The sequence below is a fragment of the Xyrauchen texanus genome, chromosome 18, assembly GCF_025860055.1.
Source record: "Xyrauchen texanus isolate HMW12.3.18 chromosome 18, RBS_HiC_50CHRs, whole genome shotgun sequence".
NCBI classification, from domain to species: domain Eukaryota; kingdom Metazoa; phylum Chordata; class Actinopteri; order Cypriniformes; family Catostomidae; genus Xyrauchen; species Xyrauchen texanus.
The window spans coordinates 25,907,376-25,921,318 of record NC_068293.1 but is presented as its reverse complement, the minus strand read 5'-3'; the positions used below and the strand labels follow the sequence as shown (position 1 = coordinate 25,921,318).

Genomic DNA, 13,943 nt, shown 5'->3' with positions numbered 1-13,943 from the left:
GATGAGAGACATGAGACCAAACAATGCAGAAGAGCTGAAGGCTGCTATTGAAGCATCTTGGTCTTCCATAACACCTCAGCAGTGCCACAGGCTGATAGCATCCATGCCACGCCACATTGAGGCAGTAATTAATGCAAAAGGGGCCCAAACCAAGTACTGAGTACATATGCATGATTATAATTTTCAGAGGGCCGACATTTCTGTATTTAAAATCCTTTTTTTTTTTATTGATTTCATGTAATATTCTAATTTTCTGAGATTCTGGATTTGGGGTTTTCATAAGCTGTAAGCCATAATCATCAAAATTATATCAAATAAAGGCTTGAAATATCTTTGCTTGTAATGTGTCTATATAATATATTAGTTTCACCTTTAAAGTTGAATTACTGAAATTAATGAACTTTTGCACGATATTCTAATTTTTCAAGTTTCACCTGTATATACACTGCATACTACCCTTTTTTAAGTGATAGGTGAAAGTATGCAGTTTGCATTGATACAAGTTTAATTCTGTAGAATGTTGCATGTTTAATTCAGGTAGTGGCATTCAAATATCTTGCAAATAAATACAGGCATTGTTCATGTTTAGTACAATTTTTGTGTTAACTTGTGACAGACTGGTAAAGTAATAAGTGAAGAAAGATGGCACATCTGTTATAGCTTCCTGTCCATTTATCACACTAGAAATTGAAGGCCAAGTCGAGCACATTGCATCATGTGATAAAAAATTCTTGACAAATACTGCATATTTTGACAAATGTAAATTGTCATACATGTATTCTGTGCATAAAATAGAAAATAAAACGACGAAAAAACAAATACAGAACATTGCATAGTAAATAACTACATTAAAAATCTTTGTGACCGAATAGCAATGCCTTGGTAGCCACCCAGAACACCCTAACATTGTGACATCGAGTTTTCCATAGGCTAGCACCACTCAGATTTTCTCCAGAAAAAGTACAAATGTAGTTTAGTTAGTTAGTTCATTTCTGTTAATGACTGCTGTTGAAAAGAGCTGAGCCAGGGTAATGGGTGCCATTCAGCATGCATCTGGGCTCTTCATTTTGCAGTGCTGTTGGCCAGTTTGCTGTGTTTGTTGTGGTTCAGATTGGTACAGTTGTTGGGTGCAGGGGTGTTCCAATGAGGGCAGTGCAGAGAGGGCGTGTGAATGCCCATGGCAGGCTGGTCATTATGCTTTAATCCTCTTGCACTTTTCTGGAAAAATCTGAATAGTGCTAGAATCACTGACTCGATTTTTGGAACTCATTGTCATGACAAAGCAATTATCTGGCCCTCCCCTTGACACTGGGGGCTAAATATTTAAGCAGCCCCATACACATTAAATCTGGGCTTCAGATAACTTCCCCAGGCAAGCCTAAATACAATATTCAAGATGGGCAAGGTGAGTAATTCTTTCCTAAGGAAATCAGAATATAATGGAACAGAGGTTAAAAAAATCAAAGCAATAGTTTTGATACTAGAGGCAAATTGTAACCAGTCGAAACCAGTATAACGCTACCCTCTGTGCATAAATGGTAATGGAGGGCACGTATTATTCGATTTTGTAATTATTATTATGTATAGAATCATAATGGGTACAGAACACTTTGTTTAGCTGTATTTATAAAGTTAGAGTTGCATTTGTTTCTTATAGCCTTATGACAGACATTGAAGTTGAGTAGTCTTTATATTTAGTTTAGTAGATGAGTTCGTTGATGTGTTGGTCTCAAATCACATTTATATTAGAGTTCTATTAACTGCTATCAGAAATTATTAAAAAGGTAAGAAACCCATTATTTTAGAAGAAAATACATTAAAATTAAAATACAGCAAGATGTAGATACCTCATGACACCATTGGGAATTTAAATGTAATTTGTATGTTGATAAATGTAATGCTTACAACAAGGATTTTTATATTTAAAAACCATTTCTGATTTGGAGAAAACTTTTTCTAATTGTCTGGGACTGCAGTCAGATTCCTTTGTTAGATGTGTGTTGGGCAAGAGTCAGTTGATGATACTTGACAACAAATTTGTATTTAATTGCAGTTTAGACCAGTTTGGACTGCCTTAAATTCAAAGAAGATGGTTTTGCATGGGAACTGTTGGTCTGTTATTGGCACAACAGACTGGCTGGTGACTGTTACTGACCAGCCGACAATTTTAGCCATGCTGGATCAGCATGAACATGGCATGTCCAAAAAAATGCTGTATATTATACTGGCAAACAGCAACATGTTTTACATTTATTTTAATGGTTTTTAAATAGTTATAGCTGATCAATTAAGCTGGTTACTAATGGCAGGTAACCCAACAGGAATAGCAGACAGTGAAATCTAGAACGGTCTTTTAAAACAATGTTGTTCCATATCATCTTGGTGTCCTTCAGATTGTGTTTTTTGAGGACCAGAACTTTCAGGGTCGTTGCTATGAGTGTGAAAGCGACTGCTCCGACTTCCATACCTATCTGAGCTGCTGCAACTCTATTCGCGTGGAGAGCGGCGCCTGGGTGGTTTACGAGAGGCCCAACTACATGGGTAACCGGTATGTGCTGACCAGGGGGGAGTATCCTGGGTATCTACGCTGGATGGGCCAAAATGACCATCTCAGTTCCTGCAAAATGATCCAATTTGTAAGTCAAACTATTGTTGCATTCAACACTGTATGTCATTTGTAATTGTGTATTGATGCTAAAGCTTTTGTCTAAGACTTAAATGGTGTATAGAGGGAAAAAAAAAAAAAAAAATCACACTTCAGTTCAGAATAATTCTCTTTAATTTGGAGTTTTTTACATAAAAGGTAATCTTCTCCAACATCAACTATCATGTAAAAAAACTAATACTGACCTGTTGAATCAGATCAGTTTTGCCCTTAAGGTTAGTATAAATAACTTATAAACATCAATACTACAACTTAAATATATTATCTTGTAGATTGCTGCGGAGCAAACCAATGGATTCAAAAGACCTCCAAGATCAAATAAAAAGACAAGATAAAAATGTATTTGCAAAACATGCATAAAAGGTTAGTTCACCCAAAAAATGAACACAAGTAGATACATTTTGAAGAATGTTAGTGTTCCTCTATTCACATATAATTAAAAGTGGTCGGCGGCTGCTAGTCCCTAACATTCTGCCTAAAATCTCCTTATGAGTTCTATGGAAGAAATGAAGGTGAGAAAATAATGACTTTCCCTTTATTTTTAATTAAATAAAGAATTTTCATTTTTGGGTGAACTATACCTTTAAGAAGATCTGCGTGTATTACGTAACACCAATCATACTGTATATAATACATTGCATATAATAAACATCATATCTGACCTTCTTTTTCCAATCTTCTTCCTCTTCTTGTTGGCTTTTTACCCCATTTACTACACAGTAACCCTCTCCAACCCCATATATAAACATTTCCATAACCCATCTTACCCCTTCCATCCACTTCACCTGCAGACAAGTGGAATGCAGTACAAAGTTCAATTGTACAACAAGCCTGACTTCAACGGCCAGACCATAGAGACCACAGAAGACTGTCCTTCTATGTTGGAGAGGTTCCATCTGAGAGAGGTCCATTCCTGCAAAGTTCTGGATGGCTTCTGGATCTTCTACGAACACCCCAACTACCGTGGCCACCAGTACTTCCTAGAGAAGGGCAACTACGGCAAACCATTGGAGTGGGGTGCGGTCTGTCCCACTGTGCAGTCTTTCCGTCGATTCACAGAGTGACCTCGAGTCATATCTGATATCCCCATCCCACAATATTTGGACTATTTGGCTATGACACACAATGAAGTGCTGCCTGAAATAAAATTTGGTTGGTGACTCACTCAGCAGAACCTTGGTTTCTTGTTTGTAGTTTGATTAAAATTTTTATCCAGGATTGTCAATATTGTGTACTCATTGTAGTGGTCTGACTACTATGTATATCATAGTATTGGTCTTAGAGACACAGTTACAGGGTGGACATTGAGATGAGTTCCAAATGAGAAACAGTTTCCACCTCCACCCATGAGCATCATTTCATACCCTTCCAGCACCTCAGAGCAGAATGAATGCAGCATAAGAGGCCAAGGCACACATGACTGAAAAATGAGACAGAAAGAGAATAATCGTGATGAATGTGTAATTTAAAATGTATTTGCTTGATGGTGATGTCACACCACACGTTTGAATTATTTAACAGCAGTAAAATCACTGTAATGTAAGCTGCTTTTAAAAATTGCTTAAACAGCAATATGATAAAAAAAAAAAAAAAAACACTTATAATAAATACTCTAGCTCAATATATTAATATTAAAAATCTAATTAAAAAAATTCCACCAAGCAATAGACCTTATTCACACTAGCGCCATCTTTGATTTTTAATGGGAATGTCAATGAGGCTGAGAGGGATAGACGTCTCTTTAAGGAAAAAATATATTTTCAAGAGCACTCCGTAGACAAAAAAAAAAAACTCCAGACAACATGTGATATGGAAAATCAGTTATGATATAGGAGCTTTTTATAGCGTTATACCATTCGTGCCATTGAAGAGAAAGTAAGTCTATCCTCACAGCCTCGTTGTCATTCCCATTAAAATTAAAAAGATGGCGCTACAGTGAATAAGGTCTATGTAGTTTATCATCCTAACTGTGGGCTGTTTCAAGCAAAATTGCAACTTCCTGCATTAATATGGTTAGGTCACGTGTGCATTTATTGCCTATTATACAGCAGCTTTGAAAGTGGCTCATCCAATCAGATTTTAAAGCCAAAACTATTCATTTTAAAATAAACTATTAACCATTGCAAGAGTCTATGAGCAGAGTAACTTACTGTATCCAGCTGGATCTCCACACAGCCCCCAGTGTTTAGATTTATTACAGCAACTCCTGGTACTCCATCAGCCTGATGCCAAACTCCACCAACCACAACTAACTTCTCATCAATTACATGGGCTGTGTGGGAGTATCTAGAAATAGAGGGCAATACTGTGACTTCAAACTTTTATAGGTGGCACACATGTCTCTTAGACTGAAATCATTCTTTTGACACATTGTCATTTCTCAGACCAAATTTAGGTTGTCTTAAGGGCTGAACAGCAAAAAAGGTAATAAAATGATTAGATTGTGGGCAGTCAATATTATAGATTGGATCTAAAATCATATTGGTATTGTCTGCAGAACGAATACAGCCTTAGACTACTGCTATTCCATCACATCACAAAATAACCTAGAAAAACACATTTGTTATAAATTCCCAATTGTCAAATACAGTTGAAAAGTAGGGAGTGGTTTTGAACCTGGGCACTGGGGGTGGGTCTAAATGTATTCTCTCCCAGCAGAAACCAGATAACATGGGTCTCAGGTGGAATGCATCACCGAGAGGTCTCCCTTCTCTCCCCAAACCCCCAAATATCACAAGCCCTCCTCTATAAGGACACGCTGAATGAGAATGACGGGCTTCCGGGGCAACACCATCAACTGGAACCTGATTGAAACAGACAAAAGACTCTCAAAGAATGCAAAGTGGGAATTTGTGTTAGAAGTTGCATTACTTTGACTGGATACAGTATATGAGTGCTGTCCCAAAACCTAGTGAGCTGCCTACCTAATCATTTTAAAGAATAGTTAACCCAAAAATGATTCTCTCAACATTAACTTACCCTCATTAACTTGTCCACAGAAGCGTTACGATAGTTGTGGGTGGGAAACAGATCAATATCTAAGTCCATTTTTACTTTAAATGATCCTCCCTACCCAGTAGGTGGCGATATGCAAGATTAATGTGAATAGCCAATAACAAAAGCAGACTGTGAAAGTGGACATTTACAGTAAAAAAGGGGCTTAAATATTGACCTGTTTCTCACCCACACCTATCTGAAGACTTGGATTTAACCACTGGAGTCGTATGGATTGCTTTATGCTCCCTTAAGCTTTTTGAGCTTCAAAGTTTTGGACCCTGTTTCCTTGCATTTTGAGGACTTTCAAACTTGAGAAATTCTTCTTCTTCTAAAAAGCGTTATTTTAATTTTTGAGTGAACCATTCCTTTAAGCCATCAAAGGCATGCTCTACTATTTTAACAAATACCAAAAATCTACTATTTAACATATTTGTGGAAACCTGTTGTTTTCTTTTTCTTTTTTCATCAAACCATTTGTATCAACTGAGCGCTAGTCAAAACTCACGCACTTTGGAAAAGAGACTGATTCCAGGATTGAACAGTGTAATATACAATTCTGTTTATGATTTCAATAGGTTTGGATATGAGAAATGTAGTTCATGCCTCAGTCCAGTGCTTGTCCTCCAAAGACAGGAAATGTGTGTCCCCTTGAACTGGTTCCTTCTCTGTACGTCCTCCATACACAAACAGAAAAGTCTTCTCTGGAACAATAAATTAATAAAACGTTAATTGTATGCTCCTTACAATAAGGAAAAAATGGCAAAATATACTAAAACAAACTAAAACGCTCACCTCTATAACTAATTAAGGTTGATGTGTGTCGCCATCTGGGCTTTGGACCACTGCCGGTACATACCATGTTCTTAAATGACAGTTGTACTTTGTTTTCGGATGTGTGATCATCTAGGGCAAAGGTTACTCGCACAATGCTGCCTAGCGGATTGAGTGGAGAAGTTCTGCCACCGAAGAGGACAGCTCCTCCACCAGGGACAGAGGTCAGTGACTGATAAAGACTCACCACTAGGGGAAAGAAATGCCATAACCACCATCATGCGAGTCCACCAGTCTCATGATGATAAGAAACAGTGGGTAAAATTAATTGTAAAATGACTAAGGCTAATTCAACCAGGCTGCCAATAACAAAAGAGAGCCTAGGTTAAATCACCATTGTCTCCCTGAGGCTCTACACAGGCACATTTCCAAGCAGCCTGCTCTTTGATCAGGACCCTCGCTGCTGTGTCTCTTCCTCTTCTCCCACAGCCTCCAGTGAGAAGAATGATTCCAGGGTGCAGCACTGCAGAGGCCATACCCACAGCCTCCACACATGCAGACCCACACATGGGCTGCACGACCAGTGAAGGATGCTCAGCCCTTTGAGTCATGTGAGGAATAGAGGACACTAGACATGACAAATGTGAAAAAGAACAAACCGTTGAGCACATTGTATCAAACATAATATCGTGCAAAAAAGCAAAGTACATTTAATTTATTTTTAATTTTTAATTTAGGACTACTATACACATACAGATGTATATTCAAATCATAGAACCCATCTTTAAAGATGAACATTAAGAGCAAGAGAGAAGAAAATTAAATGAAGAGAAAACAGACATTTACATAACAACATACACAAACACAAATACAAAGGACCAGAGTTGGAGTCATACCAGCCCACGTAAAAAATATTTTTCATTCTCTTTATTAGAATATTTTGACAAAAACCGTGCCTTCCACGACAATCTCCCATTCATTCCAATGGGGAGTTCTGCAGAGCTTGTCAGAGCGAAAGAATGTAACTAAGGGGGGCGGAGTTTAGGGAAGGGTCAATTATTAGCGGTGCTTGCTAAGCAAAGCAACACTATTATAATCTCACATACATATTATTATTCTTCCTTACAAAACCCTGGCACCTAACTTGTTCCGCACCATTTGTTGTAGACCTACAAATGGAGGACACAGGTGATATGACGTTTCTAAGGAGTGGGGTGTAGTGCCAAAAAGTTCCATACATTACTATGGAAAGGGATTTATTTCCTACTATGACAAGACTAACAAAAATTTGTCTTATCAAATCTCCCAATCAGAATGTCGTAGAGACATGGGGGCGGCCTAATTTCACTCAGGCTACCAATAAGTCTTTAAGTATCATATTGGAAACTATCTAGCCATGGCCTAACAACCATTTACAGCACCCTAGCAACCACCCTCATAGACTTCCATTCAAAATGGCTCAGAAGGATATCTTCAGAACAGAATTTCGTAGAGACTTGGGGATTTGCTCATCTGACTCAGGAGACAAAGCATTTTTTTATGCAACACCATGGAAACTACTTGGCCATGCCCTAGCAACGAGCCCCATTGACTTCCATTAAAAATGGCTGAGAGGAATGTCTTCGGATCAGAATGTCCTAGTGACAAGAGAGTTGACTTGTTTTACTTTAGTGAGCAATCAGTCTTCAAGTATCCACTTGGAAACTACTTAGCCACACCCTAGCAACCATTTAGACCATCACAACAACCAAACTGCTTTGACTTAAATTCAAAATGGCTTAGATGGTATCTCCGGATCAGAATGTCGTAGAGTCATCAATGAAGGCTTGTATGACTCAGGCCAGCAAGCAGCCTGTTTAGTATCACCCTGGCAACTGCAACCAGATGGGTTACCTAATACCCAAAACCTCATGTAATACACATGACAAAAATTTCTCACTGGTACTTGCCTTTTGGTGATGTGAGAAGGGCGTTGCTTGTCAGAGAGCCTTTGGAGGCTGTAAGTATGAAGTAATGGGAACATTTCTCGTGCCATTCCTGATACCACAAAAATGACAAAAGATATAGGATCAGGTATGACAGGTTAGATTCAGTAGTTATACTGAGATGATGAAAGAATCTTTGTTGGGAATGGGGCTGTTTTCGCACCTCAAACTCATCAAAAGGCTCCATTCTCTCCACTCTCTGCCTCTCACCATCAGGAAGAAGTTCAAAGTAGAACTGATTCATATCCATACAGACACATTTCTCCCAGCCCTGTACAGAGAGTTAAAGATCATTATCCATCCATCCATCCATCCATCCATCGTCAACCGCTTATCCTGTGTACAGGGTCGCGGGTAAAGATCATTATATTTAGTAGTAATATCAGATATTCCAGTGAGCTGATGAGAATAATAATGTATGTTGTCTCTAAAATGCATGTACGTAGAAAATAAATTTGCATCATCTTGTTGGCTTGACGTTATCCCTTATGGCATGGACACATATGAAAAAAGTTTTCAAAATAGTAAAGAAACTTAAATTAAAAGGCATCATTCTATAACCTAACCTTTTGTAAATAATATTACATGATTTGACTATCTTAATTTTACACCTTTTTCTTTTTTATAAATATAGTTGAATTTGTCAACTGCCTGAAAAAAAAATACACTGTCCCTTTCGGCAGGTACGTAAATTCTTTGTAATTTATAGTTATTTTTGTGTTTACTTTTTACTCATTTTGTTTACTCAGGTCAAGCATTAGAGCAAGGCCTAACAAGTGTGCAAAAACGCAAAACAAAATAAGTAATAATAATTCTAATTATTTAAAAAAGAATGTTTGTCCCTTGATTTCATGTCACTGGTGTATCAATGTTTGAAACTTGTATGTTGAAAATAAAACAAGTTCCTTTCAAGGTCAAAGTTCAGAGTTCAGAGGCTACTGAATTGTGCATATAGTTATTTTTCCACCATACTGAAGTTATTCAATTTCATTTCAAGTAATTTTTTCACATGGTTCATGTAAAAATGTAATTGGTGTTACATTGTTTAATGTTCCTGTGAAATATATTTTGAGGAATTGTTTTTTATTTAATGGTATTAATTATTGATTTTAGTCAGATCAGTTGTGAATGTTTTGTGATGGACACTATCTAAGAAAAACATCTTGCCACTGGTGTTACAACACTTGACTCATTTTTAATACAAATTTAACTAAATTAAAAACAAAAGTCAAGCTGTCCTTATTATGTCAAGATGTTCAAATATGGTTTTCCTCAGCTTTTATGGGCAAAAACTGAACTGAACTAAATTGAAAATGTCAATATTTTGATAGTCGGCAGAGTAAAAAAATTTTTTTATGTTTCAAATGATTTTGAGTTTAAATAATTGTATTATGTGAGAAGAAAAAGAATGCAGGGTGAAAAGGGAGACGTGAAACTAGCACATCTATGTAGAAAAGTTGTGTGGGCCAACGGTCCATCATAACGTTTTGCAGAAATTAAGTCTAAAGAACACCTGTGTCAGACAGACACTTTTGAAGCGTCTTACTTTGGTTATGTCACATCATGAACAGTTTTTTAGTTCGCTGTGTCAAGTTAAAGTAGTTTGAAACTCAGAACATCCCGTCTAGATATCCCTGCGCTTGGTTCTGCTGTGTTTGATCTTTGCTGATCCATTATTAGCAAAATAAACTTTCTGAAATACAAAATGAGATACCTTCACAATAAACCTCTGTGTCTGAGCAAAAGTGTCTGGATACTGTTTGAGAGCATGTATTGTAGAGTTGAGCTTCATGAAGTGGTTCTGCATGACCCGGCCAAAAGGGTCATCTGGCTGGATTTGTTCGTACATCACAAACATAGATTGTGGGAGAAGCTTGGCAGTCCAGCCGATCACAGCATCTGACCTGGAACGAAACCCGAAACAATTACTTCCAACACACTAACGTGAATAAAGCTCAATTTGATCAATTCAAGGTGATTTTGGTCTCTTGTGCTTTAGTTTTTTTTATTAAACAGGAACAGTAGAGTGTCAGAAACTTTTTGGAGAAAGAGAGAAAGGGAATGGCATTGGAACACATTGCAAGTGTGACTCGAACCTGCATCAACTGGATGAGAACCAAGGCTCAATGTGTCAGGAGCACATGTGCCAATTGCTATGCAACACAGCACCAATCAATTCAAGTTCAATGCTTCCTTCATCCAACTCATGAACCAAAGATGCACACACACAACACTGTGTTTGTCCTCACCATTGTGTTTCCATGTAAGTCAACACAACCTCTGAGAGGATGAGTGTGGGAGCGTCCCACTGCAGTCCAACTCTGCTCAGAGTCACCTCCACCTCTTGCTCCTTCCTGACATCCACACCCAGAAGATTATAATGACCACTTTTGAGAAATACATCACCTATACATGGACAAGAAACACAATTGGGTCTGGGCAACAAATTATTCTTGAATGAATAATATGGGTTAAATAAAAGATAAGCTCTATTCACAACATCTGTCATGCTGTCAATTACCTCAGAAAAAAAAAATCATAACTAATTTTCAGCAATGCATTTCATGTACAAAACAAGTCTATTGGGCACTGCATTTTGAAGGGTTTATAAGCAGAGTTTCAAGTACAACGGATTTTTAAAAGATTTATAATTTTAAATAATCTTTTGAGGTGGGACTACTTTTCTAGGCGGATTATTTTCTTGTCATGTGTTATCAATGCAATTCCTGCAGGAGGAGTTTGCCCTATGGAAACAGTACATAACAGATATTTATGTCATGCCCCTTTTTTGGTGCCCTTGTGTGTCTCATTAACCTATTAGGATCTAATGGCATCAACGGCTACATTGTGTAACAAAGTGGTTACATGTTTTTTCTTCCATGCAATCTAATGATGGCATGAGCAAGTTTATCAAGTGAATGTCATACTAGTCTGCTGAGTTAAGACAGTCTCCCAATCTAGCAACGTGTCTTTCAGATAAGCATTGCTACTGATCAAGGCTGCTTTGCGCTGGGCAACTTCTGGAAAGTCAACCTCATAAACTGTGACACCTTCAAGGGCTCCTTCTGCATGCAGCCGGAAAAACAGGGAGTCAAACCCTGCCCCTAGAGACAGAATCTGAGATAGAGAGTGAAAGAGACTATATAAGGGATGATACAGTATAAGGGTATTATTTTTGTACTGTAAAAACACACTTACACAAAATGTGGACATTTCATCATACCTGTCTCCTCAAGCAGGACTTTGTGACACGTAAGAACTGCTTCACACAGTGATCAATAGCTTTCCAACGCACATAATAACCTCTGAAAAACATACCAAAGCATAAACGTAGCATCTGTTTTATGAGAATATCATCACTAGAAAGAATAAGAGGTATCTCTTAAACATTTACTGGTAACACTTTACAATAAGGTTCCATTCTGTAACATTACTTAACGCATTAAGTGAGCAAACAATTAACAAATATATATATATATATATATATATATATATATATATATATATATATATATATATATATATACATATTTATTTATTTATTTTTTACAGCATTTATTAATATTTGTCAAAGTTAGTTAATAAAAATACAACTGTCCATTGTTAGTTCAGGTTCGTTCTTTGCATTACATAACTAATGTTAACAACTACAGCTTTTGATTTTAAAAATGAATTAGTATATGTTGAAATTAACATGAACTAAGATTAATAAATGTTGTAAAAGTACTGTTCGTTGTTAGTTCATGTTAACTAATGTTAACAAATGGAACTTTATTATGAAGTGTTACCCATTTACCTATTGATCAGTGGAGCTCTTCTTGACACCTTGCACACAAAATGCTTAAGGAAGTCATCGTGGAAGTAACCTTGTGCGGCAGAGGACACTTTACTGACCACACTGCTGTCGTTGGTGCCCTGCACCTGAAGGACATAAGTAAAGACACACTATAATGAATGTTTATATAGATCTACTGTCATGGTGGCCAATTCTGTGACCAGTTATATAGTACAGAATACTGAACATGGTTTGTTCTATTGCATATACAAATGTAACATTTCATTTCTTCATTCTACTATATTATTATTGTAACAATTACCATTATGTGTTAACATGTTTCTTAAAAAAGAACAGTGGTGGTAAGCCTACAAGATCTAACTACCATGACTGTGATTAGTGATGATGATCTTTTCATAATCATATGCATTGCTATTTAAATGGAACTGCAAAGGCACTTCAAAGAAGCTGTTATTATTCATGGTACGACATTCATGTAAATAAAATACATGGTACTACAGACTTAAAACATGTCCAAAACAAACATGCTACCATCATGGTACTTGGTAGGCTCCAAAATACTGACACTTGTTAGTGGTTAAACAGCATTTTTAATGTCATGTTTGACCACTTTAAAGTTTAAAGATTTGCGCTATTTGTTCTGTGTTAGTGATACAGTACATAAACATTGACAGACTCACAGCAGCATCCTTTACTTGCTCCCTCTTGCTGTTGCTCACCGGCATCTCTCTTTAAAAACGTGGAAACGAAGAAGAATCAAAGCGGAAGCGGGTTTGGCCGATGCACATTATTCTTCTTCTTCTTCTTTTGTTTTTTATGGCGGTTGGCAAACCAACTTAACGGTGCATTACCGCCACCGACTGGGCTGGAGTGTGAATCAAGAGATATTGGAACTTAGCTAAAAAAAAAAAAAAAAAAAATAAAATAATTTTAAATCCTTTTGTCTAAGTCTATGTCTCTCAGATACTTAATAACAAAGTGATAAATGTTACTAGATGTTTTCCCTAATAAACCTTGCATTGTGAAATTATTCTGATTGATCATTCTGAGAGACTGAAAAAGCTGGTTTCTTTCTTGACTGTATTTTGTGCACTGAAATAAAATATGCTCCACAGTTTCTGAATGAGTACAATGTTGGCATTTCCCTGTTGGATGTTTCCCTATTAATTTCAATGAAGAATTGAGCCCTGTGTGTCCTATTCTTAACCGTGTAATTATACTTTCCTATCTTCTACTCCTACACTCTATCCTTCCTATACCCACTTCTGGTTGTATATTATATAAATGTCTCCCTTTATCCTGATCCACCCAATACTCCTGCCATTTTGATCTTGCATATGCTTTAATTAATATTTTAGCTTCAGTTTTGCTATATGGAACTTGTAATATTCTATTATGTTTTAGTGTTTGTTTTGCAAGTTTATCAACCTCCTCATTCCCTTTCACTCCAACATGTGCAGGTACCCAAAGAAACCTAATTTTTAAATCCTTTACATTTAACTTATGTAAAACCATACATATTTTATGAATTATATCATTTCTTATAGATTTCCCAGATTTCATGCTTTCTAAAGCTGAATAACTATCAGATATAATCACGGAGTTATTTAAATCATTTCCCTCTACCCATTCCAGGGCCAACAAAATTGCAACCAGCTCTGTTGTGTATACTGATAAATCATCTGTTATTCTTTCCTGACATATTACCCCATTCTTTGGAATATATACT

At 36.9% G+C, this 13,943-nt stretch overlaps 2 protein-coding genes across 2 annotated transcripts; one reads left to right on the top strand and one right to left on the bottom strand.

Moving 5' to 3' along the window:
- The first annotated feature begins 1,256 nt into the window (after positions 1-1,256).
- Positions 1,257-3,833, top strand: crygs2 (crystallin, gamma S2). The gene is made up of 3 exons (XM_052148868.1): positions 1,257-1,405; positions 2,394-2,636; positions 3,457-3,833. The coding sequence occupies exons 1-3, from the start codon at positions 1,397-1,399 to the stop codon at positions 3,727-3,729; spliced, it is 525 nt and encodes a 174-aa protein (XP_052004828.1). The 5' UTR covers positions 1,257-1,396; the 3' UTR covers positions 3,730-3,833.
- Positions 3,834-3,924: 91 nt separating this feature from the next.
- Positions 3,925-13,007, bottom strand: lcmt2 (leucine carboxyl methyltransferase 2). The gene is made up of 14 exons (XM_052148857.1): positions 12,895-13,007; positions 12,215-12,339; positions 11,642-11,723; positions 11,346-11,535; positions 10,668-10,824; positions 10,133-10,322; positions 8,582-8,689; positions 8,383-8,470; positions 6,828-7,061; positions 6,455-6,682; positions 6,266-6,363; positions 5,282-5,469; positions 4,816-4,951; positions 3,925-4,085 (listed from the first exon to the last, which is right to left on the bottom strand). The coding sequence occupies exons 1-14, from the start codon at positions 12,937-12,939 to the stop codon at positions 3,930-3,932; spliced, it is 2,025 nt and encodes a 674-aa protein (XP_052004817.1). The 5' UTR covers positions 12,940-13,007; the 3' UTR covers positions 3,925-3,929.
- Positions 13,008-13,943: the final 936 nt, after the last annotated feature.

What these genes read in the sequence shown, in the direction of transcription:
- lcmt2 (XM_052148857.1), bottom strand. Translation starts at nt 12,939, where the DNA reads ATGCCGGTGAGCAACAGCAAGAGGGAGCAAGTAAAGGATGCTGCT. An exon ending in AGCAAGTAAAGGATGCTGCT is followed by an intron (nt 12,340 to 12,894) that starts GTGAGTCTGTCA and finishes TATGTCCTTCAG; the next exon opens with GTGCAGGGCACCAACGACAG. An exon ending in GACCCACCCCCAGTGCCCAG is followed by an intron (nt 4,952 to 5,281) that starts GTTCAAAACCAC and finishes CTCTATTTCTAG; the next exon opens with ATACTCCCACACAGCCCATG.
- crygs2 (XM_052148868.1), top strand. An exon ending in CCTGCAAAATGATCCAATTT is followed by an intron (nt 2,637 to 3,456) that starts GTAAGTCAAACT and finishes CTTCACCTGCAG; the next exon opens with ACAAGTGGAATGCAGTACAA.